This window comes from Eumetopias jubatus, unplaced genomic scaffold (assembly GCF_037043125.1).
Source record: "Eumetopias jubatus isolate StellerSeaLion01/CBP00866 unplaced genomic scaffold, mEumJub1_p1.0 scaffold_10, whole genome shotgun sequence".
In the NCBI taxonomy this organism is placed as follows: domain Eukaryota; kingdom Metazoa; phylum Chordata; class Mammalia; order Carnivora; family Otariidae; genus Eumetopias; species Eumetopias jubatus.
The window spans coordinates 21,747,210-21,771,617 of record NW_028274816.1 but is presented as its reverse complement, the minus strand read 5'-3'; the positions used below and the strand labels follow the sequence as shown (position 1 = coordinate 21,771,617).

Genomic DNA, 24,408 nt, shown 5'->3' with positions numbered 1-24,408 from the left:
TGAGTCGAGTGGGGGTGGGGAGGCTGCTTGCTTTTGTCTGTGCCCCTCCTGGGAGCTCTGTAGGTGGGTGAATGGTTTCCACCACCAAGAGGTGTGTGGGGAGACACCATAGGGCAGCATGTCTGATAACCCCCTGGCCCTAGCATGTGCGTGCATGTGCGCACGTGCATGTGCGCGTGTGCACGCACGCACACACACCCCACCCTGAGCACCTGCGCATGCACATACACATACCATCCTTCTCCAGCTCTAAAATATGCCCAGAGCCATGCAAGGAGGAAAGGAAAGCAGGCCGGCCCCTTCTTAGGTGAGTGATCAGAACTAAGTCACTTAGGCTGTAAGCCTGAGCTCTGAAAATGGGGATGGTTTATTTCAATGTTCTGCTGAGAATTAAATGTATGTGATGGGAGTCTTGCTGTGAGGCATTGGATAAACTTGTAGTAGGTAAAGGGCTGAGGTAGGGAGGAAAACTTGCTTCTATGCCAGATCCTGACACAAAGTCTGGTTTTGGCCGGAGATGGGGAGGAGAACCCCTACGTAGGGCTTAGTGGAGACAGTTTACACAGGGCCTAGAGGGGCAAAATTGGGAAGTGGCCAGCAGGGCTGCTCGCGGAGGGGCACCCTGTGAGCTCCTCCTCCCATGCTAGGCTGGGCCTGGTGCTGGGGTGAGAGTTGTGCTCCAGAGGTTTAAGCAAGAAGGTTATCCTTTCCAACCAAGGTCCCCAGATGACCACTCCCTGTGGGACTCCACCCCCTCCCAGCTCTTATATGTCTACCTCCCAGGCCTTCTTCCCAGCTGGAGGCAAAAGGGATGGGAAGGGGTAACAGCAGAAAGGAGGGGGGCCAGAAGACTCTGGGAGCTGCCGTAGCTCTCGCTTCTTTCTCTAGCGGACCCTGGGCTCACCCTGAGTCTGCCAAGCCAGGTACCAGTGCACCACTGTGCCCAGTGCCTTAGGCAGCACCTCCATGCCTATATCTAGAGTTCTGTAGCCTCTGTTCTTACCTGCACAGAACCCGAGTGGCAGAAGGGATGAGCAGGTTGGATAGCTCCTGGGGCTTTAGCAGAAACAGTAATTCCTGGGGTGCCTGGGGGGCTCAGTTGTTAAGCATCTGACTCTTGATCTCAGCATGTGTCTTGATCTCAGGGTTGTGAGTTTGAGCCCCATATTGGGCTCCATGCTTGGTGTGGAGCCTACAGAAAGAAAGAAAGAAAGAAAGAAAGAGAGAGAGAGAGAGAGAGAGAGAGAAAGGAGGGAAGGGAGGGAGGGAGGGAGGGAGGGAGGGAGGGAGGAAGGAAGGAAGGAAGGAAGAAAGAAAGGAAGAAAGAAAAGAAAGAAAGAAAAGAAAGAGAAAGAAAGAAAGAAAGGAAAGAAGAAAGAAAGAAAGAAAGAAAGAAAGAAAGAAAGAAAGAAAGAAAGAAAGAAAGAAAGAAAGAAAGAAAGAAAGAAAGAAAGAGAAAAGAAAGGAGTCATTCCTAGGACCGGACTTTAGCTGAGCCACTGAACATCCCCAGGGAGTTGGGTTGCTCCATTCTATGGGGATAGATTAGGAACAATGAAGGGGACATCCTGGGCACCCCCTTCCCAGCCCAACAGTGCCACGCCTCTGTGAAGGGTTGATGGGGACTCAAAGTGCCCTTACCCAGAGATCCTGTTAAATTCAGGGGTCCTCTCGGGATGCCTGTGTGGCTCAGTCAGTTAAGCATCTGCCTTTGGCTCAGGCCGTGATCCCAGAGTCCTGGGATCCAGCCCTGCATTGGGCTCTCTGCTCATCGGGGAGCCTGCTTCTCCCTCTCCCTCTGCCTGCCACTCTACCTGCTTATGCTCTCTCTCTCTCTCTCTCTCTCTCTCTCTGTCAATTAAATAAATAAATAAATAATCAATCAATCTTTAAATTCTGGGGTCCTCTCATCACCTGGAATGGAACAATCCCCTCACCACTCTGTATGGGCTTCCTGTGAGTGCGGAGGCTGATGTCTACCTGTTTGAACGTGCTGACAGTTAGAAATCACCCTGAGACAGAAGGTGACGTGCTGCAACCCCACTAGAAACAGAATACTTCACACTGAAAGATGGGGCCTGGCAGATGGGAGGAAGGACTGGCTACCTCTGCAGGCATCGGGCAGTCGACGCTGGGTTGTAGATGTCTTCAGAGAGGGCTGGGGTTGGAGTTTAGGATGGCCTTTGCCATACCGGCAGGGCCCAAGCACCCAGACTGCAAGCCACATCCTATGTAATTCTTTTTTTTTTTTTTTAAGATTTTATTTATTTATTTGACAGAGAGAGACACAGCGAGAGAGGGAACACAAGCAGGGGGAGTGGGAGAGGGAGAAGCAGGCTTCCCGCTGAGCAGAGAGCCTGATGCGGGGCTTGATCTCAGGACCCTGGGATCATGACCTGAGCCAAAGGCAGACGCTTAACAACTGAGCCACCCAGGCGCCCAAGCCACATCCTATGAACCAGACTAGCTGGGCCTACTTGTCTTTGGCACCCCTGGGCCTTTGTGAAATTTCCTCTAAACACTCCAGCCACAGCTCAGTTGTTCTGGGGACCCCTAATGAAGGGCCCACTCCCAGCACTGAAAGTGAGGATGGTAGGGGGAGGGGGACTGGGAGTTAGAGCAAGGCCCGAGGATAAAGGGTGTCTCTGGGCCTGAGCCCCCTTGCAGTCTGTCCATCAGCTGGCTCTGTACCTTGCTCCACTCTCCCTTGGCTTGGCTCCATTCTACACTTTAACTGTAACAGGAAAGCCCACAAAGCCTGTCTGACCTCAGAATCAGGAGTTTCAGGACACCACAGCCTCTGACCTACCCTCCAAGTCTGGAAGCCTTGGCATAACGCCTTTCATGTAGCAGGCACTCAGTAAATTGTTCTTGCATGAATGGGAGAATGGCAAGGGCTGGCATTCGGTATTCAGGCGGCAAACATGACTCTCTCTTCTAGGATCACCTGATCACGGAGGAATCCCTCCCAGCTTAGGGCTCAAGACACCAGCCTGAAATAACCCCCATCCATCCTGATTCCCCCTCCCTGGATAATTGAGGGGACCACACCTCTCCAGGCAACCTCTGCCTTTTGGAAGTCCTACAGATGAGCCACAGGGGCAAGGCAGTGTGCTGGGAGGGGGTCTGGTTTTTCAGAACAAAGTTGGATTGGGAGAGCCAGTGGGTGCTCTGCTGCCCCCTGCTGGACAAAGTAGGAACAGTGCCCTTGGAGGTGAGGACTACCTTGAGGAGGGAAAAGGGGAGAGGTAGGGGTCAAGCCCCCCTCCTTGTCCTCATACTTGATCTCTGGCACAGAGCAACTACATTCTCCTCTTCCTCTCCCTGAAGTCAGGGTCCCCTACGTTTGGGTCCCTCCCCAGCCTCACCAAGTAGGTACTGCCTCCCCCCAGGTCTCCCAAATCCGACACGAAGAAGATTTCTGAAGGTCTTTTTGTCAACAAGCATGATCCTGGGAACATCAGTTCCTGACCAGTAAAACCACCCCCATAGTATTTATACTCATTAGCAGATGAAATGGGCTGGGGGGGGGCTTTTATAGACTACTAGCTGTAGGCAACTGTGTTCATCAGGAGGAAAGATAAATGTAAGGATCAACAAACCTAAGGGAAATAGAAAATAGTAGGAAGGCAGAAACTTAACAGTAACAAAATTTGATAAATCGGGCCAAAGACTGGTTATTTGCAAAAACAAATAAAATTTGTAAGTCAACGGAAATTTCACTTTAGATGGAGATGCAGATATGGATATGGATATGGATACAGAGGAAGAGCTATGACCAGAAACCCACAGGCAATGTTTTGGGCTAATTCAGTGGTGGTGGGAGGGGGCTAGGTGACACAGTGCTGGAGGGCAGGAGGGCAGGGTGGGAAAGGATATAAACAAATGTCGATTTCTGGACTGCAGCTGGGTGGCAGGAGAGCTCCCGGGCTCTTGTGGCTATGGTCTGAGCCTGTGCACACTCACAGCAGTGATACAATGTGGAGGTAGCTCTAGATGTGGCTCTAGATGTTTGCTGATTGACTCACTGACTGAATCAACTTTGGGAGCAGCCAACTCTCTGACCCCGGGCGGGTCGGGGAAGGGGGAGAAAAGCGTCTACTGACTGCTCACAGGCTGGGGCTCGTCCGGCAGGAACCAGGCTTGGAGCAGAGCCTGTAGCAGTGTTAAGCTGTAGAACTAGGCAACTCAGTAAACCATGTGCCAATTATGGGTCCAGGAAACTTACATTGTCCCTAGTGTGGCTCCACCCTTGACTCTTACTCAAGCTTCATCAATGAGTAAAAGTTTCCTCTACCAGAAAGCCTTCCCCAGCCAACTTCCTGCTCCTCCCTCAGCTGGGGTAGATGCCCCTCCTAGGCCTACAAGCTCCTGGGGCATTTTTCTACCAAAGCATTTATCCCATTGCATTTTAGATAATTCTCTTTGTTTTTAATTTTTATTATGAAGATTTTCAAACATACACAAGGATAGCAGTCATGGGATAACGAAGCCCGTGTATTCATCACCCGATTTCAACAAACTACCAACTCATGAACAATTTTATTTCATCTATATCATGTCCCGCTATTCCCCCTCCCTTGGATTATTTCACATCATTTTATCAGTAAATATTTCATCATATTTCTCTTAAAAAAGCTACTTGAAACCACAAAACCATTATCACAACTTAAAAAATTAACAATTATTCCTTAATGTCATCAAATAGTCAACGTTTATATTTCTCTCATCATCCTACTGTGTTTTGATGGTTGTTTTTTTTCGACTGTCTTGCCCACTGGACCTGACTAGGGACCGGGGCTGCCCCTGGGAGTGCTTCAGCCCTTGTCCATCACTGCCCATGTCATCCCCCGCACACACACAGGGGAAGACAGTCACTGCTCTGTAGACGAGAAGAAAATGAGCGTCTTGGGTGGGATGAGCACTCCCACCACCCCCAAATATGAACTGTTCTTAGCATGGATGCCAATCAGGCCCAGCCAAGTGCTCACAGCCTCCGCCTCAACTCACCTGGGGCACCTTTCCAAAATCCACCTGCAGTCTCTGCTCCCCACCTCCATCTCCTCAGCCAGAATCTCCAAGGATGGGGCCGGGGGCCAGGGATTTGGGGAGAGTGCCTCGGGTACCTTTGATGCATTGTCCTTCTTGAACCCCCAGTGGCCCCACCAAGATGGAAGCATATCTAGTGCTTGATACCTTCACCCTGCACCACCCTGAGAAGAGAAAGCCCTGGGGTAGACGACTGGGCCCAGCTCTAGCCTCTGGGGAAGAAAGGTCAAAGTGAGTTGCCAGGGAGGCCTTGACACCAGGTCCATTTTGTGGCTATTTGTCACCAAAATAGCCAGTAGCATTGTCAGGGGAGAAACAGGGATGGCCCTTTGCTGGATTATCCTGGGACCACCTCCTCAGAGAGGCTTTCCCTCACTCCCCAGCCTCCTCCCTCTGGGCGGTAGTATGTGACCCTCCGAGCTCCTAAGACTGTTACCCTAGGCCAACCACAAGTGAGGCCAGTGCTAGCCTGATACCAGAACAGACATCGGTGCCCGTCTGTGAATGGAGTTGCCACAGCCCCACCATCTGCAGAGTGTCCCCTCCCCATGCAACTGAACCCCAAGACTGACTGTTGGTGCTGAAGACCAAAGGCTGTCAGATGACAACATAGGGTTGCCAGCCACTGCTGGGAGGACTTCCTCAGGCCTCGTCCTGGGCAGAATAGTCTGTGTGAACCTGGACCGCAAACCCCAACAGCCTCTTCATCTTCCTACTGTCTCAGGCAGCTCAATTTGTACACTGAGGTCTTGAAGGTAATTCAGCCTATACCCCTTTCCCTGATGGGCAAGGGTGTGTTAAAGAGTCCTCTAGAGGGGAGAGGGAAGGCAGGGGCAGGTGGGGTCCTGTGTGTCCTCCCACCTTCACAAAAGGGCAGTCTTCACCCTGGCCTCGTGCTGATGAGATCAGGCGTGGGCACAGGCCTGACAACACTGGGCGGAAGGCAACAGCCATTAGCACTAATGAGACAGGCAGCCTGAAAGCTTTTTACTTTGAAGCTGCTCGCCCACCCAGGGAACAGTCCGTTCTGCCTCCTTAGCTTCCAGGAACCCTGGGTGGAAAAGGGTTTGGGAGAAGGAGCAAGGGTGGGGGTCTTGGAGAAGCCTGGAGGGACAAAGGGGAGGGGAGGAAGGACTAGAGATGGAGGCAGGAGGGCTTGGTTTTGGCTAAGTGGGCTTCTCCCCTCTCTTTTCCCTTCAAAAAAACCCCAGGGTCCAAGTCTGCACCCCACTCTGACCACTGGCCCATCACCCTCTTCAATGCCCTCGACCAAAGTTCCTGGAAGCAAAGGAAACAACATGCCACACAGGGTCTGAGTGAGCATCTCCGGGGCCACAAATTAAATTAAGATCTCAGGGCTGCCTGCCTTGTTACTGCTAATGGTTCCTGCCTGTCCAACCTCCCCACCCCTACCCAGGTCCCTGTCCTGTAGAAATTTGGGGGTTCTGGCTACCCTATCTTGTTCCCCAACTTTGATTGGCACCTGAGGACCTCACCCCCAAATCGGAGATGGGCACACCTCTTACAGAGCATCCAAAAGCCCAGGTTTCAGGGAGAGAGGCCTGAGCTGTGCCCCACCCTCTGGGGAGGGCCCCTTATGTCCTGGTTGCAGGCGGCAGTCACGTGTGGGGCATTCATTAGACCCTGCCATATAAGCTGGGGGCGCCGGAGTGGCCAGAAACTCTCCAGGCAAGGATCCAGTAAGCAGACGTAAGTCCTCAGGTTGGGCAGAGACTCCTGATTTCTGGGAGGTCTCTGTCTGGGGTAGGGCACCTAGAGGGTGCATCAAGGATGAGGAAGGACTAAGTGGTGTGTCTTACTGCTGGCCAGGTCATGCTGCCTGCAGTGCTGCTGAGCTGTGCCCTGCTGCTAGCACTGCCCCCCATGCAGGGGGCCCAGATGGGCCTGGCTCCCATGGAAGGCATCAGAAGGCCTGACCAGGCCCAGTTCCCAGAGCTCCCAGGTCAGTATGGGCAGGGGTGGAGCTGGGTGGAGCCTGGATACCCTCTGGCCATGAAGTATCCTACGTGGTATGAGCCCTCCTTCCCGCTTCCCAGTCCCAGGCCTCCGGGGTGGGTGTTTTATGCATGGGGAGGGAGGGGGTTCTGCCCTCACATCATCTGTTCCAGGCCTGGGCCTGCAGTCCTCGCTGAAAAGGACAACTGCGGAACAGTCAGAAGAAGCTCGGCTGCAGGAGGCCGAGGCCTTGGCAGAGGTAACTGCCCAGGAAAAGGGGGATGACCACAGGCTTTGGGAGGGGACGTCAGGCAGAAGCCCCTCTCTCCACCTCATGACCCCCTCGCCTGGGGTGATACTGCAGACTACTCTCTCCATGCTCAGCTGCCATCCTGCCTGCACTGAGGCAGGTGACATCCCTGGACCTGCATTCAGAGGCCCATGCCTGCAGTCCTGCTCCCTCACTCCTGTAGGTTCTAGACCCGGAGGGCCGCGAGCCACGCTCCCCACGTCGCTGCGTAAGGCTGCATGAATCCTGTCTGGGACACCAGGTACCATGTTGCGACCCATGTGCCACGTGCTACTGCCGTTTCTTCAACGCCTTCTGCTACTGCCGCAAGCTGGGTACTGCCATGAACCCCTGCAGCCGTACCTAGTGGGCCGACGTCGGGGTCGGGGCTGTGCACGGGGTAGCGAATAAAGGCTGGGACCAACCCCAAGGCTGTGGCATTATTTCGAACCTGGCCGTCGGAGGCGGGAGGTCATGGAGGTCACGGTAGGGATGGGGATGCGGCCAAGCCAAGAAATCACACACACCCCTTCCCCAGGGTCTAGGGTATTCATCTGAATCACTTACATTCATGCTCTTACGGTGCTAGGCGTCGGTGGGGAGGCGGAAGGGCCGGGCTCCAGCCCTCCAGAATCTTGTACAGTAAATGCGGGTGCAGCGCGCAGGGCATATAGGGGTTTATAACTCCTGGCTGGCCCGCAAGCTTTAGGCTCTAGGGCCTGCTTGCAGCTAACTCGACCTGTGACCTCGGCGAAGACTGCCCCTCGAACCGTAGTTCCCTTCGGGGGAAGACTGACACAACACTCTGGAATATTTCCAAGCATAAGAAGCACCGCTCACTCCCATCTTTCCACCGCCTGCCCCTCGGTGCCCGCTACCCCAGAGGGGGTTGTAAAACTAGAGGGCCCACTCGAATCCCCGCGGCCACGTGCGCCACCACGCGGCCGGCCTCAGACACTCCAAGTTGGTAGCGAGAGGTACGCCTATATCCTAGTCGCGCAGGCGCCAGAGGGCCCACACCTGCGCAATGCTTTCGGACGAAACAACCCGGAAGCCGGGCGCCACTCAGAGCCCCGCCCCGTCATGGTCACGTGAGGCGCTCGCGCATCACCTGACCCGCTTGACAGCCCGCTGCTGGCGCCGAGTCAGCTGATCTTGGAGTCGAGCTGTCCACCGGGCGATCGGGGTTCTCCGATCTCGCCTCCCCCGCCGCAGCCATGTCGTTCTTCCCGGAGCTTTACTTCAACGTGGACAATGGCTACTTGGAGGGACTGGTGCGCGGCCTGAAGGCCGGGGTGCTCAGCCAGGCGGACTACCTCAATCTGGTGCAGTGCGAGACGCTCGAGGGTGAGCCGCGGGGCCGGGCGGCTGGGCCTTGGAAGGCCGTCAGAGAGACTGGCCCGGGCCTGAGGGTTCCGAGATCTGGGCAGGGAAGCCGGAGGCGGGGGTTCTCGAAGGGCCTGAGGGGCCTTGCTGGGAATCCAGGGGCCGATGGCGGGCGTCCCGGAAGGGAATCTCCGTCCAGATGCGGCTCCGCATGGGCCCAGACGCAACCAAGGCTTTTAGAACCGCGGTGGTTAGCTTCTGCTGGGGCCGCCTTTTCCCCCCTTATGCTTGTCTTATAGTTTGAAAAAGAGGGTCTCTTGAGAGAGGGTCTCTCGAGTAGCATCCTCACTCATGCTGCGGCCTGTCGGTGGTGCGAGAAGTGCCCATACAAACCTCTTTACCCCGCAGTAGTCAAAGAACGGCCCCGTGGCAACGCTTAGAGAACCTAAGCGGAAAAGTCCCCGGCTTCCCGCCTAACATACACCAAGACATTTAGGATCACTGTCTCTTAGCCTTGGCCGGCGGGGTGAACCTGCCTGGGGAATTGCTGAGCCAACCTACTGAGAGTTTGCTTCCATCGCCGAACCACTGGCTGAGCAGAGTTTCCTGAAGTCAGTGATTCGGAGAGCAAGAGGTTGCCCTCCAAGTTTGGAAGTTTCTGCACTTGTATTTGGCTAATAAATCCCGCCTCCTCAGTGAGAAGGCTGTGTGTTGGGACAGGATTTTTTTTTTTTTTTTATTTGACAGAGAGAGCACAAGCAGAGGGAGAGAGAGGGAGAAGCAGGTTCCCTGCTGAGCGAGGAGCCCGATATGGGACTCGATCCCAGGACCCTGGGATCATGACCTGGGCGGAAGGCAGCCACTTAACCGACTGAGCCACCCAGGCGTCCCAGGATATTTTTTTTTTTTTAAAGCACAAGAATGAGAAGCTAAGTTTCCCTTTCTTCAGCTCCAAACTAGGATTGACTCCCTGAGGTAGAGCTGCATCAGATTTACTGAATTAGAGATGTCGCTGGGTCCCCACTTCCCCTCGTGATCGCGAAGGGCATTGTGGTTGGCATGTAAGTTCCCATTTCTGACCCTCAAGAGATACCCTTGAGCAGAGGTACTGCTGGCTCCATGGTTGGTAGCTGGAGTGGAAGACGATTTGCCCTCTGGTGAAAATTTTCTCATCAAAAACTTATTGAGGTTCACTTTTCCAGCGTTTTTCTTTTTAGAATATTAATTAAAGCATATTCCAGTGCTTAAAAAAACTTACTGAGGTTAAAAGAGGATTTAGTTTTTAAAAAGTAAGTTATTGTTTATCTTGTAAACTGGACCAGTAAAGTGAAAATAAATACTTTTAAATTGTAAAACTTATTGAAGTTAAAATGCAGGGATCCTGGACTTTATGAGTTTAACATAAACATATGAGAAAAGCTGTTTGTCTGCCTTATGAGAGTGGAGATGGGAAGAAGAGGAGAGCACCTTAGGGTGCCGAGTTGTAGGAGCCTGCCAGCAACCTGATTTTCCTCACTGGGAAGAGGAGGAGAAACAGAGGGAGGCTGCCTAGGGCAGGGCCTGGCACACAGTTGGCATTTAATACAAGTTTTGTGGACTGACTGGGACTGGAGATCTTTCTTTGCTTAAATCTGAAGGTGAACACCGTTGGTTACCAACTGGCATTTGGTAAACTTGTTTCTCTTCTAGGTTTTCCTCACTCATGCTGCTGCCTGTCCTTCCTCGTCCTGTAGAGTTTCCGGGGGTAGCAGGTTCCATCTTCCCAGCAACCCCTCCACCATTATCCTCTATAAATGTGTTAGGCCATTCCTCCTGCAACACGGCTCAGCACATGGCCTGCCTCGTGGCACCCCATCTAGACCTTTAGGGTCACATTCAAGGATTCCCTTGCTCTTCCACACATAGTCCTTTCCCTCACACAAGCCATCTCCCCTCTCCCCCGCCCCAACTCTTGGTGCACATAGTATGGTGGACCCTGGGTTGGAAAAATCAGTCTGAATCCCAGCCCTGCCAATTACTGGATTACCTTAGACAAGTTATTTAACACCTCTGGGCCTTGGATTCTTCATCTGGTATATTGTCATCCCCTATTTCATAAGGTGAGATATCAACAAGCTTTTATATGTAAACACTGAGCCCAGCGACAAACCCAGAGTATGTGCTAGATAAGTGTTAGCTCTTGCTTTCACTACATTGCACCCGCCATTCCTTCTTTATCCGTCTCATCCCCACGAAGCCCAGTGATTCCCACCCTTCAAGGCCCAGCCTCAGTAGCACGCCATCTAAGAGCCCCTTTGTGATCATGCTAGACTAGACTGTTGTCCCCTCCACCCAGTTACAGCTCCTGTGATTGTCTGTGCTATTTTCCTCGAAGTTTCTTGACATAGAGTTTAGGATTCTTGGGACCCTGTATGCTGGAGATGCTGAAGACTCTCAGGGGCTGGGGATAGCCACAGGCAGAAGGAGTGACTAGAAACCCCATTATCCTCTACAGAAAGTCCTTCGCTGCTTCGAAGGTGACACCAGAGGCCTTTGTTGCTGGGTGTTTTTTTGCTTCCCTATCTCCAGGGGAAAGGAAAGAGGGGAAGGGAGACCAAGGAAGCCGTTGGTCCCTAGTGAGATCTGTAAGTGTGTCCTGAAGTAACAAGATTTCCAAAGATGTTCCAGAAGGCACAGGGCACTGGGCAGAGGGTGTTGTTCTTTAAGGAAGGGCAAATGCATACCCTCCACCACACCCCGGGCCTTCCTCCCTGAATCTCACTCACGCAGGGCATCTGCTACTGACCTCTTCTGCTAGAACTCAGTCTTTCAGGACCTCCAAGGCTCGTATATTCTCCATTGTCCATCTTGCTTGATTGTTTATACTCAGAGGTAGGAGAGAAAACCTGGAGAGGTCCTATCCTTTGGTTAACTGAGGGGACAGAGTTGGGTGGTCACAATAACACTTTTTAACTCTTGAGTGTTTCTGGATATGTAGAGTACCTTCTAGGGGCTGAGTCTTGTGCTGGAAATTGTGGGGAAGATGAGGTGGGTCAGAGAAACACAAAGAGAAATCATACAGTATTACTTAGAATGTTTTCATTCATCTAGCATATACCTATGAAGCACCTATTTTTGCCAGGCATTGTGATAGGGGCTGAGATATTTTGTTGAATGATGTTCTTTTGACCCTCATAATGCGGTGGTGGAGGTCAGTGTGGGCAGGGGGAAGACATTAAGAGATCAGTGTAACATAGAAGTTACAAATATGGGCTTACTACTTCATGGCTCTGTGCCATGTAACCTCTCTGTCCAGAGTTTTATCGTCTGTAAAGTGGTAATAATAATGGCACCTACTTCAAGGGCTGGTTATGAAGGTTAAACAAGATAATTCATATAAAGCACTTAGCATGACTTTGGCACATGGCAAGTGTTGAGTCAGTGTGTTAGTGGCTGTTATTGTTATTTTATTTTTTTAAGTTTTATTTATTTAATCTCTTGAACCCCAAGATCCAGAGTCACATGTTCTTCTGACTGAGCCAGACAGGTGCCCTGTTATTGTTATTTTAAAGTAGACTTAATATATAATTACATACTGAGGGTGATACCGGTGAAAGTGATGGTATGGAGCACCACCTGCCACAAAGGCTTGCCAAACTTGGGGTTGTTGGATGTATTTCAGGCATTAGGAGCATATGTAGTGCTACTTTGATATTCAGATGTTTGTTTGCTCATCCAAGAAACACTTCCTAAAGGCCTACTGTGTGCCAGCCCCTGGGCTTTATAAGTGACCCAAACAGGTATTTCAGGCTTTCCCATAGTTCTGAGCCTCAACTCTTAGCTTTGACCCTGGGTTCAGCCTAAGAGCAATTTTTCCCTTCCTCTTTCCTCTTTAAAACTATATCAAACTGATGCTGTCAGATATATACAAATTAGAAGGAATAGTATCACGAATCTGTAAGTAATAATCACTTAACTATAACAATGATCAGTTCTTGTCATTATAACAGTTATCAATCTTGTTGCAATAAATAGCTCCACTTACCCCCCAGCTCCTAAATTATTTTGAAGTAAATCCCAGACAATGCATAATTTCAGCTGTAAATATTTCAATATCTCTGAAAAAGGTCATGACTAATTTTAAGAAAATAACTGCAAAGCTATTAATCCTCCTTTAAAAGAAACAACAATAGTTTGTTAATGTCATCAACTATCCATTTAGTGTTCAGATTTCTCTGATGAGCTCAAATTTTTAAAATATGATTTGTTTCAATCAGGATCCAAATATGATCCATACGTTTTAGCTGGTTGATGCTATCTCTGGTCTTTTAATATATAGGTTCTTTGTCTCTCTTATTTTTCCTTTTACTTATTGAAGAAACTGGGTCATTTGATTTATGGGTTTTCCCTCCATTTCAGTTTTGCTGATTACATCCTTGCCATATAGTTGGATATGTTCCTCTATCCCTTGTTTTTCCTGTAAATTGGTAGTTAGATGTAGAGGCTTGATTAGATTCTAGTTCATTTTTTTTTTTTTTGGAAAAAAGAATAATAGGTGATTTTGTACTTCCATTGGGAGGCACATAACGTCTCGCTGTTTCTCTTTTTGTGACATAAAAAATCATTGACGTTTATTGCCTAGAATCATTATTTCATTAGGTGTTGCAAAATGGTGATATTCTAATTCTATGTTTCCTTCTTTGATTGCTAGCTTGAATATTTCTTTTTTTTTAAGATTTTATTTATTTATTTGACAGAGAGAGACACAGCGAGAGAGGGAACACAAGCAGGGAGGGTGGGAGAGGGAGAAGCAGACTCCGTGCTGAGCAGGGAACCCAATGCGGGGCTCGATCCCAGGACCCTGGGATCATGACCTGAGCCGAAGGCAGACGCTTAACGACTGAGCCACCCAGGCGCCCCTTGAATATTTCTATACTAGGAAACTTCCACTAATCAACCACTTTGTTACCCTGAAATACAGTCTATATAAGTGAGGTAGGATAAATGCTTGATTCTTTCCTGTATTTATCAGTTTTCAAAGTAATGAGTTGGTTCTCCAAAATCCTAGAGAGGACTAATGAGGTTTGTTACTTTTTTTGGTATAGTATCATAATGCACATACGGATTTTGATATATTTTTGTCTTTCAATCTTTTTATTGATGCTCAAATTATCCCTTGGCCAGTGGGAGCTTATTCAATAGGTTATTGAGTCTTTTGTGACACAATCCTGTAGCCTTTGAGAGCTTTCTTTACTTTGGAGATAACGGTATGTTCTAATCTTATCTTATACATTTCCTGACCCAGACCGAGAGTCCTCATTTCTCTTAGGAGACCTTGTTCTTTTTATTGGAAAATGGTATTTAGAGATCATAATGAGTCTAAGGGGTTCTCATTGCTACTGGGTTGGTCATGTTTCCAGGATTTTTCTATGGATTAGCTCTCTTCTTACTCAGAAACATAGAAAATAGAGAAAAGCATATGGCTAGCTGGGTAATGCAGCCACAATTTGGCTGATGCTAGCTTCCTAATTTGGAATGGAGGCTCTACCTGACAATGGGGCCAGTCAAGACATCTCTTTATGTTGCAGATAAATATAATTAATGTTCAGGAGGGGGAGAGCCCACAAATTAGATGCTCAGGGACCATGGTGAAGGGCTCACATGTATGGTATGCTGGCTGTCTTGCAGAATACTTTATCCTTTCTGTTCTGAGTTGCTTGTGTTCATTGCAACATCTCCTTCTGCATTTCAACATTTTTTTGCAAGGGACTGTCTCTTATGGGAAGAAGAAAGCAAGACTCCAGGCTGGGCTTGGCCAATCACCAGTCAGATGAAACTGCAGATGCAATGGTGGATGGTGTCCTCCAGGAGTGGCAACTCATTCGGCACTAACTGTGGTGTGGCAAGGAGTGTGGCTGGAGAGTTAGAGATCAGGTCTTGAGGGACTGCAATAGCCATAGAGGAAGTGCTTTGTCCTGAGTGAGGGGATGGGTGAGTAAAACTATTGGACTTGTACTTTAGAGTGCACCTACAGTGTGAAAAGGGGATTGGAAGTGGGGGCCACACCAGAAGTGGGAAGAACAACTTGCAGGGTATTATAAGTAATCCAGGTCAGAGGTGCTGACAGCTTGCCTTTGGCATGGGCAAGGATCATCGTGAGGGAATCTTAGGAAGAGAAAGTGATAGGACTTGAGGGGTTGGATAAGGAGCTGAGGAGGAAGGAAGAGTCAAAGCCTACGTCCTCACCTCTGGTGTAGGCAACCGTGTCGGTGGCAGAGTGAAATGATAGTGGAATGCAGAAGAGAAGGTTGGAGAAAGAGTGAGAAGAATGGGGTTGAGGGCTCTGTGAGCCATTTGAGTGGCAACGTAGAGGCGATTTTTGGTGCTCAGGAGTGAGTCTGAGCTTCGTAGCCAATTTTGGGAATCAGGGTAGAAGTGTGGCTGCTACCTCCAAGAGGGAGCATAGAGTCAGAAGAGTAGAGGCCCAAGATGAGACTCTCCCCCAGGAAAGGGTCCAGTTAAGCAAGGGGTCCTTCCAAAAAGGTGAAAGACATCCCCTGAGAGGTGGGCAGCCCCAGCAGAGAACCTGAAAAAGAAGGGGTGATGAATGCCAAACGTGGCCAAGAGATTGAAATAAAGTCAGACAGCTTTTCAACTGGATTTGCCGTTCAGAGGTCGTGGTGACCTTAATGAGAAGAGAGGAAAGTGGAACTAGAAGGTGAGAGCAGTGCATGGAGCGTATGGGCAGAGATGACATATAGACAGAACAGAGCTCACTGGTCAACTAATCCCAGCTCAGTCACTTACTGGCTTCGTGACGTTGGGCAGGTCGCTTTTCCTCAGCTGTACAGTCAGAAATGTTAATAGCATCTCTTTGAGATGTGTACAAAGTGTAAGCACAGGGCCCGGTGCCAAGTGAACAGTCAGGGAAGCCTGCTGCTGTCACTCCTGAGAGACAGGCGCCATGCTGGGCCTTGAATGGGTAATGAAAACATGTCATGCAGGCCTTGCCTGTGGGGTAAGTGTGCCTGTCTAATGGGCAGACAACATTGAATGTATAGTAGGCACAAGGTAAATTTTAGGGGGATGGGAGCAGGTGGGGTAAAAGGGTATGGGGTTTCTTTTTGGGGTTCTAAAATTGATGGTGGTGATGATCACACAATCCTGTGAATATACTAAGACCCATTGAATTGTACACTTTAAATGGGAAAGTTGTATGGCATATGAATTATATCTCAGTAGAGCTGTTACCAAAAGAAGTCAGCCAGGCCAAGGAGGTAGGAAGAAGGAATGGCATTATCGTCCCGGAAACATGAAACTTCATAGAGTGTCTGAGGAGCTTCAGGAGCTGGGAAGAGAGAATAGAACACATGTCAGGGACGTACAGGGGCTGAATGTGGATAGGTGCTTCAGGCTGGTTCATGAAAGACTTTGAGCGCCTTGGACACAGCTCAGGAGGGATGAATGTTATGAATGTTATGATAAAAAAAAAAACAAAGGAAGGGAAGGGAGAGATTCTTAGCGTTAGGTCGAGGCCAGTGTGTGGGAAATGTCTAAGAGTTTCTGTGTATGGTCTTTTGCGTTTCTGTATATAGTCTATTGCATTTTGTTGGTCAAAGGAGACTCTAGTGAGTTGGTGAAGTTAGAGGACCGTGGCTTGGACAGGAAGACAAGCTTAGCTCAGTGCAAAATTCTTCAGAGTCGGATGTATTCTGAAGGAAGAGGTAGCACAGCTCTGAGAGTCCACTGGCCACGAGCAAGAGAGAGAGGAGCTTGGGGGCATTGGGAGAAGAGTGTGCAGAAGGTGATAACCTGGAAGAGTTTGCACTGCGGATCGAAGGGAACGAGCACCTTGATTCTGAGCGATGAGAGCCTGGCCCCATATACACCTGAAATTTTCGCCTCGGTGTTTGAGGATCCGTGTTGTCCCAACTGCCCTGGGCGGTGGCATCGCTGAGCGAAGAGACCCCTGATACCCAGTGATGGGTCAGGTGGCGTAGATCATTGGTGGTGACCGTGGCCACCTGATACCTTGGTTGGTTGTCTCCACCTTGCTGCTGCTGCCCAAGAGGCCGAGGCTCTAGAGTGGGGGTGGAGGCTTGAGAGGGGCAGGAGAGAGGTGTTGCTGCCGTGAGTCAGTTCGCACTTGGTCCCTCGGTAGATGAAGGGGAGGGGGTTGTGAAGGGAGTGGGGGTGGGAGGAGGGTGCCGTTAGAAGCTTGGTCTGAGGCTCTGGAGGATGGATTTAGGCGGAGCCAGGCTGGAGGCACGCAGCAGTTCCACCTCTCCAGGTGAGAAGACATGGGCTGAACCTGCGCAGGACTAGCATGGGGGGAGAGGAAGGACTGAGTCAGGCACCAGCTCAGGGGGTGAGACCCACAAGGTTGGTCCAGTTTTCATTCGGTACTGGGATGAGAGGGGTCAGAAGTCAGGCTTCTAACTTCATAAATGCCTGGGTGGGTGCTGGAAATGCTTCTGAGATGGGGACCAGCGGAAGAGGAGACAGTTTGGGGTGTGAACAGGTTGATGGAAGAGGAGGTGTTCTGTCTCAGATGTGCTGAATCGGAGTGTCTGAGGGAGCCGGCTGTGTGGGCCTGGAGCACAGGGGAAGTAGCACTGAAGGTACTGGAAGTCAGCAGCGCTCTGGCTGGCTGGCAGCATCTCCGCCCACACTCGGCCATCTGTAGGCTTGCAGCCAGGGCAAGTCTCCCTTAGAAGCCTAGTCCTGCCAGGAGGCTGGAGAGCAGCCTTAAGGACAGGCCAAGCGGACACAGGCGTGCTCTGACCAGGACACCTGGCACGGAGCCTAATTTGGCAAGCAGCACGGGGATTCCCCTATGATCCCTGCCATGTGTTCTCCTGCATGACTGGGCATGGTGGGGTTTTGTTTTTGTTTTTGAATAAACATCTATATTTTTTTAATTCCCAAAAGTAAAGTTGGTGGACAGGTGACTCAGTGTGGACCTTTTGGGGGACAGGTTCTCACCACCTTGTTAAAACATTGCATGCGTGTGTACTCCGTGTCCCTGTAACCCCGCTTAGAGGATTGTGTCCCTCTAGATTAGCACAAGATGGCATGTATAGAGATGTTCACGTCGGCCTTGTTCGTAACCACAGCCTGTTAGAACCAATAGAATATTCATTGACAGGGGTATGGTTAAATAAACCATGGTCTGTCTTTACAGTGGAATACTATGCAAGTGCTCAAAAGCGTGAAGTTCTATAAGGACTGATTTAAAAATATATTGTTAATATATTCCCACTTTAGTAGAATACTGTATGCACGTGGAAAAGTGTTTGTAAGCCTAGACACCATGTGGTCTAGAACGGATGGCAGCCTCTGGAGGGAGGGATTGAAGAGGCTGGGAGGAGAATATGTGCATTTTTTATTTTATGTACTCTTTGGATTTCTTGCAGTGAACAAATAGTTTGTAAGTTAAGACATCTGATAAAGATATGTAGAATAAAGGAAATTAGAACATATAGATATGCAAGAAAAGCTACTCACACCCAACAGCCATCCACGATGAGACCTCTGCTGGTGACCCTGGACATTTGACTTCCAGATTTTGGTTCACAGCCTGCTAGGGCCGGTCTGAGTCTTCGGGAACTCCCGTCAAGCCCCTTCTCTTTACACCTAAAGACTCAGAGCCCAGGGGGTTACTTGAGGGCCCAGGCCGGGGCTGGACACCTCTGGCTGGTGACCAGGCCAGAACCCCTGGGCTCCTGTTCAGGTACAGCTCACCTGCTCACCTCTCACCTGGCCAGCTTTCTCTTTTCTTCTCCCCCCGCCCCGCCCCCGCTTCTTGCTTTTCCTTCCCTGATTACATCTTGCGCGGGTATAGACTTTAGCATAGGACCTGATAGCCCCTGTTTCACAAGCCCTGCCCCAGAGGTCATGTCAGAACTTGCTCTGCTGGGTGATAACACACTTTTTCTCGGATTTTACTCAATGATCCCTTTTTTTTTTTCCCCCAAGATTGTTACCTTTTTTTTTTTAAAGATTTTATTTATCCATTTATTTGAGAGAGAGAGAGAGCACGAGAGGGGGTAGGGTCAGAGGGAGAAGCAGACTCCCCGCTGAGCAGGGAGCCCGATGTGGGACTCGATCCCAGGACTCCAGGATCATGACCTGAGCCGAAGGCAGTCGCTTAACCAACTGAGCCACCCAGGCGCCCATTTACTCAATGATTTCTTGGGCTTGATTTCTGAGATGGAGCCAGTGACTGTACCCAAGCCTCGGTAGGGCCTTTTGCGGCGGCCTCCACATCGGCAAATGTGAGGCATCCAGGACCCTTGAAGAGAGGCTTTCTGGGTGGCCAGTGTTTCTGGATGGTAGAGAAGGAAAGGCCCCAACATCTTAATTTAAATGTTTTGCACGGAACCCTTCTGGAATGTACTAGTCTCCCTTTCCCGCTTTCTTGGTGGCACACACTGAGCATAGCAGAGCTTCTCCCACATCAGGGCTGTTGACTTCAGATGGAAAGAACCGCTGTCCCTGAGAGCCCAAGTCCGCTTCGGATAGTTTCGTTCCTGGCCCCCTGTCAGGCTGCCCACTCGCGCACCCCAGTGTAGTCAGGGTGCCTGCTACAGTACCCCACACCCTTTTTCTACCTCGTAGATATTCTTGTGCTTTGGGCTCAGCGGTCAGACACACTGCAGCTTGTTAGAAGGTCTCCATCCAGAGCGAACAGGTGTGAGGACACGAAGTAGTGGCCTCTCCTATAAACCATCTTTGCCTGCTCTGGTTCAGGAGCCTCAGGGTCCCCCTGGGTCACCAGGACCTTTCTTGAGTTCTGTGTGAGGTGGGGCATCAGGCAGACCATGGCTTCCTTTCCGGCCAGCTGTGTGATGCTTAGCATGTGATTTAATACCCCAAAGCTCATTTGCCTGCCTGTGAAATGAAATCACTTGCAGGCTGTGAGGATTTAGCAGCACAGTGCCCAGCCAGAGTGAATGCACAGTAAGTATTTATATGATTAGATGAGTGACGACTCAGTATTGGTGCTGGCAGAAGAATAGGTTTTGGTGTACAGGGGAGGAGAAGCTAAGGCCCCTGTCCTGGAGGGGTGTGCTGTGTCAGAGGTAAAGATTAGTTTTTTTAAGTAGGTTCCACGCCCAGCATGGAACCCAACACGGGGCTTGAACTCACCACCCAGAGATCAAGACCTGGGCTGAGATCAAGAGTCGGTTGCTTAACCGACTGAGCCACCAAGTTGCCCCTCAAGATTTTTTTTTAAAGATTTTATTTAGGGGTGCCTGGGTGGCCTCAGTTGGTTAAGCCGTCGCCTTCGGTCATGATCCCAGGGTCCTTGCATGCGCTCTCTCTCGCTCAAATAAGTAAATAAAATCTTTTAAAAAGTTTAAATATTTTATTTGTTAGAGAATGTGTACGTGTGCACAAGCAGGCTGGGGTGGGGGGCAGGGAGGGAGAGGGAGAGGGAGAAGCAGGCTCCCCGCTGAGCAGGGAGCCCATCTTAGGGCTTGATCCCAGGACCCCAGAATCATGACGTGAGCCGTAACTGACTGAGCCACCCAGGCACCCGCCCCTAAAGATTTTATTTTTAAGCAATCGCTGCACCCAGCGTGGGACTCAAACTCATAACCTGGAGATCAAGAGTCGCCTGCTCTACCGACTGAGGCAGCCAGGCACGCCCGTGCCTTCTTTTTTTAAATATGGCATTAGGCGGTAGAGGAGGGGCCAGGGTGGGGGAGAAAGCTGGATCAAGGGCTTTGGAGACTTGGGAGGGTCTGGTTGAGCTGGAAAACAAGAGCGTGGGGGACTGAGGATGGCCACGCTTCCTCTGTGGTCTCTCCAGTCTTGCTACTCAGCAGGTTCTGTCTTCAGTGATGCAAGACCGACCAGTCCCTCATGACCAGACTCAAGCCCACGTTGTCTCCATTCTGGCTTTCCCAGACTCATGTCTACCTCGGGCCTATTGCTTGCTCTGTATGACACATTCCTGTGTGGCTTTGTGGGTGCCTGCAGCCTCCACCCCCAGGGATCGCTGGCTGGGGGGAGATAGGGACCAGAAGTCTGAGGCAGGGATGTGTTGAGAGGGATGGAGGAAGAGTGGACCCCGTGGCTGTTTACAAAGCCATCCTCCCTGTGGCCACAAGGGGGTGTGCCACGACCGCTGGGCTGGAGAGAGCAGGGGAGGGGTGTGTGGCTGATGGAACTAGTGTCAGCTAGGCTGCCTCTCCTCACCTCTGCACAGTGGCCACTGTCCCTTGGGACTCCGTCCTGGGCCCTACCTCCCTCACCCACGTCCTAGTTGGCCTTCTTCAGATTAGGCAGGACTCAACAGCTCAGTGTCTCCTGTCTGTCCATATCTTCCTGTCCTTACCTCCCTGTGCCCCAGCTTCCTGGGCTGGGAAGGAGAAGGCCAGGGGACATACTCGGAGGCTCTCCGCCTTGGTGCTGAGTGCACGCTGCTCCAGCCTTAACCATCAGGCAGTCGTCATCCCCCGCCCCCACAGCCGGGCCGTGCAGGCGGCTCTGAGAGCAGTAGCTACAGCACAGTGTACCTGCCACGAACCAGGGGTCGTCGGGGCTCCAAGCGGAGTCTGAGGCTGCCGAGGGATCAGGATACTTCCCAGGCTCCCAGAAGCACCACTCTTCCCCACGTGGCCTCCACTCTTGTCAGGCAGCCCTGGTCCCTCCAGGAGAGGGAAGATTCATCCTCAGGACAGACTCCTTTTCTCCCAGTCTCCTTCCCAGCACTTTAGGGGACGCATACAGGTACACATGGGTAGAGTGACTCTGGGAAAGGTCCAAAGTAGGCACCCCAAACGCTGTAGGCACTGCAGGTACACACAGTCATGCTGGAAAGGGGCTGTTAGCAGGTGGCTGACAACTCTTCTCTTCCACTCCGCACCCCAATTTGGGGGACCTTTCCATTGACCTTCCTGGCTTCTGCCTCGTCTAACACCTACTTGGTTGTTCTGCACTGGCCTTCCTCCTCTTTTCGAGGCGGGAAGATCAAGACTCTGAAGGGCCACTTAGTAGGTTTGGCTCCTGTTCTGTAGCCCGACACGTGCTCTGGCTGTCTGCATCCAGCACCTGTAGCTTGAGGGCCTGGACTGGGGCTGCCCCCCTGGGAACTTGAGTGGTCCTGAAGAGCGGCAGGCAGACTTGTGGCAGGGGAAGGGGGTGTGTGGAGGAACAGCCCTGACTGCGTGCTGGGCACTGCTTTCCTGGCCAACTCTTGCCTGGCCCTGGGCACTTGCCCAGATCTTGTCTCTCCTTGGCTACTCAGGCAGCGGCTTTTTTCAGGCCTTAACCTCAGCTGAGGCTTTGCATGTGGCTGGCGGACGGGGCTTTCCCCTCTAAGGAATTATCTTGCTGTCCTCACTGTTTCAACTCTGCCTTCCCTGCCTTCCCCTGCTCTGGTGGCTGCTCAGAGGTTCCACAAGCCCGGGCCTCCCCTGCACCTGCTGTCAGTTCTGCCAAGGCTGCTCCATGGGTACCCAGGCCTCTAGACTCACCCTGAGCCCTTGAGTGGCCCTTAGGGGCTGAGTTGTAGAGGGTCGATGTGATCTAGGCCTGACCAGGGTGGAGAATGTCAGAGCCGGCCAGCCTCCTGGAGATAACCTTATCCAACCCTTTTATTTTACCTAGGAAATTGGGTCCAGGTGAGGGCCAAGGGCTTGCTTCCAATCTCCGGACACCCGTGTTGGCTCCTCCTGCCCCGTCACCGTACAGTCTTTGGTTGTTTCCTTCTTATCCCTGCATACGTTCACTGAAGGATGCCTGAACTACGCCTCTGTGTGCCCGGCCCCCAGTTCAGGAAGTGGTAGTCAGGGTCAAGAGAGCCTGCTTTGGGGGCCCGTCACCATTCCCTCAGGCCTTGCCACACGGTATCTAGCTTAGAGATTAAAGGGTTGGGAGTTGAGGAATATGGATGAACTGCAACACATGACCTAACACACAGGGCCCTAAGGCAGCCAAGGCATGGCTTATAGCTCACCCATCCTTCCCCACCCACTTAACCCCTTTAGGCTCCAAGGCAGATACCATGTGGCATGGCCTGGGGGAAGTGAGGGTCCTGGAATGTTATCCTTCAGGCCTGGCCCACGCTCCATGTCTCACCCCATTTCTCCATTGGCTTCCATCAGTGGGACCTAGCTTCTGCTATGAGGCTCCCTGAGCAGGTGACCACCTATCCCAGGGGCTGGCCCAAGTCCACAGCACGGATCATGCTCAGTCTGGCATGTTACTGCCTACCCTGTACGTGTCCTGCCAGGCCCCTGAGCAGGTTGGGTAAATGGGTCTGAGGGTACTATGCAGGATCAGCCTGGATGCTTACTGCTCCTGCCACTTCCTGCCCGGCCTAAGCCTCTTGGCTCTGCTGGTCATGGGTATGGGATGGGTCAACTCTGCTTCTGGCCTGGGCTGTTGTTCAGTCCAGTTTCTATAAGCTGCAGTAAATGAGGCTTTGTGCTAAAAGCAGCATGGCTCATAGCCCCAAATGAGACTTGATCCAGTGAGCCCAGCCATAGGGCCTCAGTCTAAGCAAAATGAGTATTTCCATAGCTTTGGCTCGAGGCCTTGAGGAGCTGGCAGGATGCTCCAGCCAGGATCCAGCCTAACCTGGCTTAATCTCACTGTGAATAGTAGCCACTGGAGGCCCTAAAACTGCCCTGTCCCCATCCAGGTGAGCTCCAGCTTTCCTTAGCGTCCTTCCTCCAGTGGTCTGTGCATGTAGAACAGAAGACCAGCATCCAGCGCTGACGGGATTGCTCCGGTGGTGCAGGCCCGTGGGCCTGGGAGCCAGACATGGGCGTGGGCCAGCTTCTGAGCAAGCTCACCGCCACAGCTGGCCCTGCCTGGGCTGCCAGGCACCTGGCTGTGTCAGACCACTTTACCTCTCTCACTCATACCCGGGCAAACTTCACATCTTTGGTAAAACGAAAAGCTCTTCCTCGCAGCCCCAGATCCACTCCCACCTGCAGGTTCTAGTGGTGGCAAGAAAGAGCTGGCTCAAGGTCAAAGTGCAGGGCAGCAGCTGAGGTGTGGCCTCCGCCTCCCAGGGAGAGGCTGGGCTGCCTGGTTCTCAGGCTGGTCTGTGGCAGGGAAACACAGGGAAGCTGCCTTCTAAGCCCAGTGTCTCCTGGGACGGGCCAGTCCCGTGGAGCCTTAGGGCCTGGGTGGGGATGTTCTGGTGAGGGGATATCCAGGCGGATCTCCGCTCAGTCAGAGAAGAGTTTCTTGGAACTTGCCCTGGGTGCAGCAGTAACTAGTTCTGCCCCTCCCTTTGGCACAGGGGACTGTCGCCTGCCTGGCACCCTTCTTACTGTTGGATAGGTTGACTTCCTCATGGGATATGAGGGATGCTTTCATTCTCTCAGCTGCAGGGACGAGGTGTTCCTAAGAGCATGAGGGTAATTAAATGTGGCTCTGCCACCACCTGCCACCTGTCTCAGAGCAGAGAGAAGGGTAGTAAACCTGGGTCGGGCACCCTGCTGCTCTGGGACATGGGGAGTAACACTCCCATTTGATCCGTGTATCTGGTATGCTGGCAAGCAGTGCCACGGGCCACTGGTGTCAGCTGGACCACTTCTGTGGATCAGTCCCATCCCCCTCTGTGAATGCCTCACTTCACTGAAAGGCCTCCAACATGAAACAAAATGCTGGTGCAGGGACCACGGAAGGAGAACTCTCTGTCCTTTCCCTGCAGGGGCTCTGCCGCACGCCAGCTGAAACCCAGTAACTTGCATGTGGCCCTGCCAGCAGTGGACTCCAGGTTCTTCCCGAGACTGCTGGCCCGCCAGCCTGGGGGCTTCCCATGGACCAGGAGCTGCCCATTG

At 51.5% G+C, this 24,408-nt stretch overlaps 2 protein-coding genes across 2 annotated transcripts in view; both read left to right on the top strand.

The window, feature by feature from the left end:
* The first annotated feature begins 6,726 nt into the window (after positions 1–6,726).
* On the top strand, positions 6,727–7,661 carry AGRP (agouti related neuropeptide). Its single transcript, XM_028091732.2, has 4 exons — positions 6,727–6,759; positions 6,880–7,012; positions 7,179–7,264; positions 7,479–7,661. Exons 2-4 carry the CDS (start codon positions 6,883–6,885, stop codon positions 7,659–7,661), a joined length of 399 nt encoding a protein of 132 aa, XP_027947533.1. The 5' UTR covers positions 6,727–6,759; positions 6,880–6,882.
* Positions 7,662–8,421: 760 nt separating this feature from the next.
* Positions 8,422–24,408, top strand: part of ATP6V0D1 (ATPase H+ transporting V0 subunit d1) — a 38,431-nt gene continuing 22,444 nt past the window's right edge. Inside the window, exon 1 of the mRNA XM_028091417.2 lies at positions 8,422–8,641. Coding sequence (XP_027947218.1) covers positions 8,512–8,641 — 130 coding nt within the window. The 5' untranslated portion in view covers positions 8,422–8,511. The remainder of the gene's footprint in view (positions 8,642–24,408) is intronic.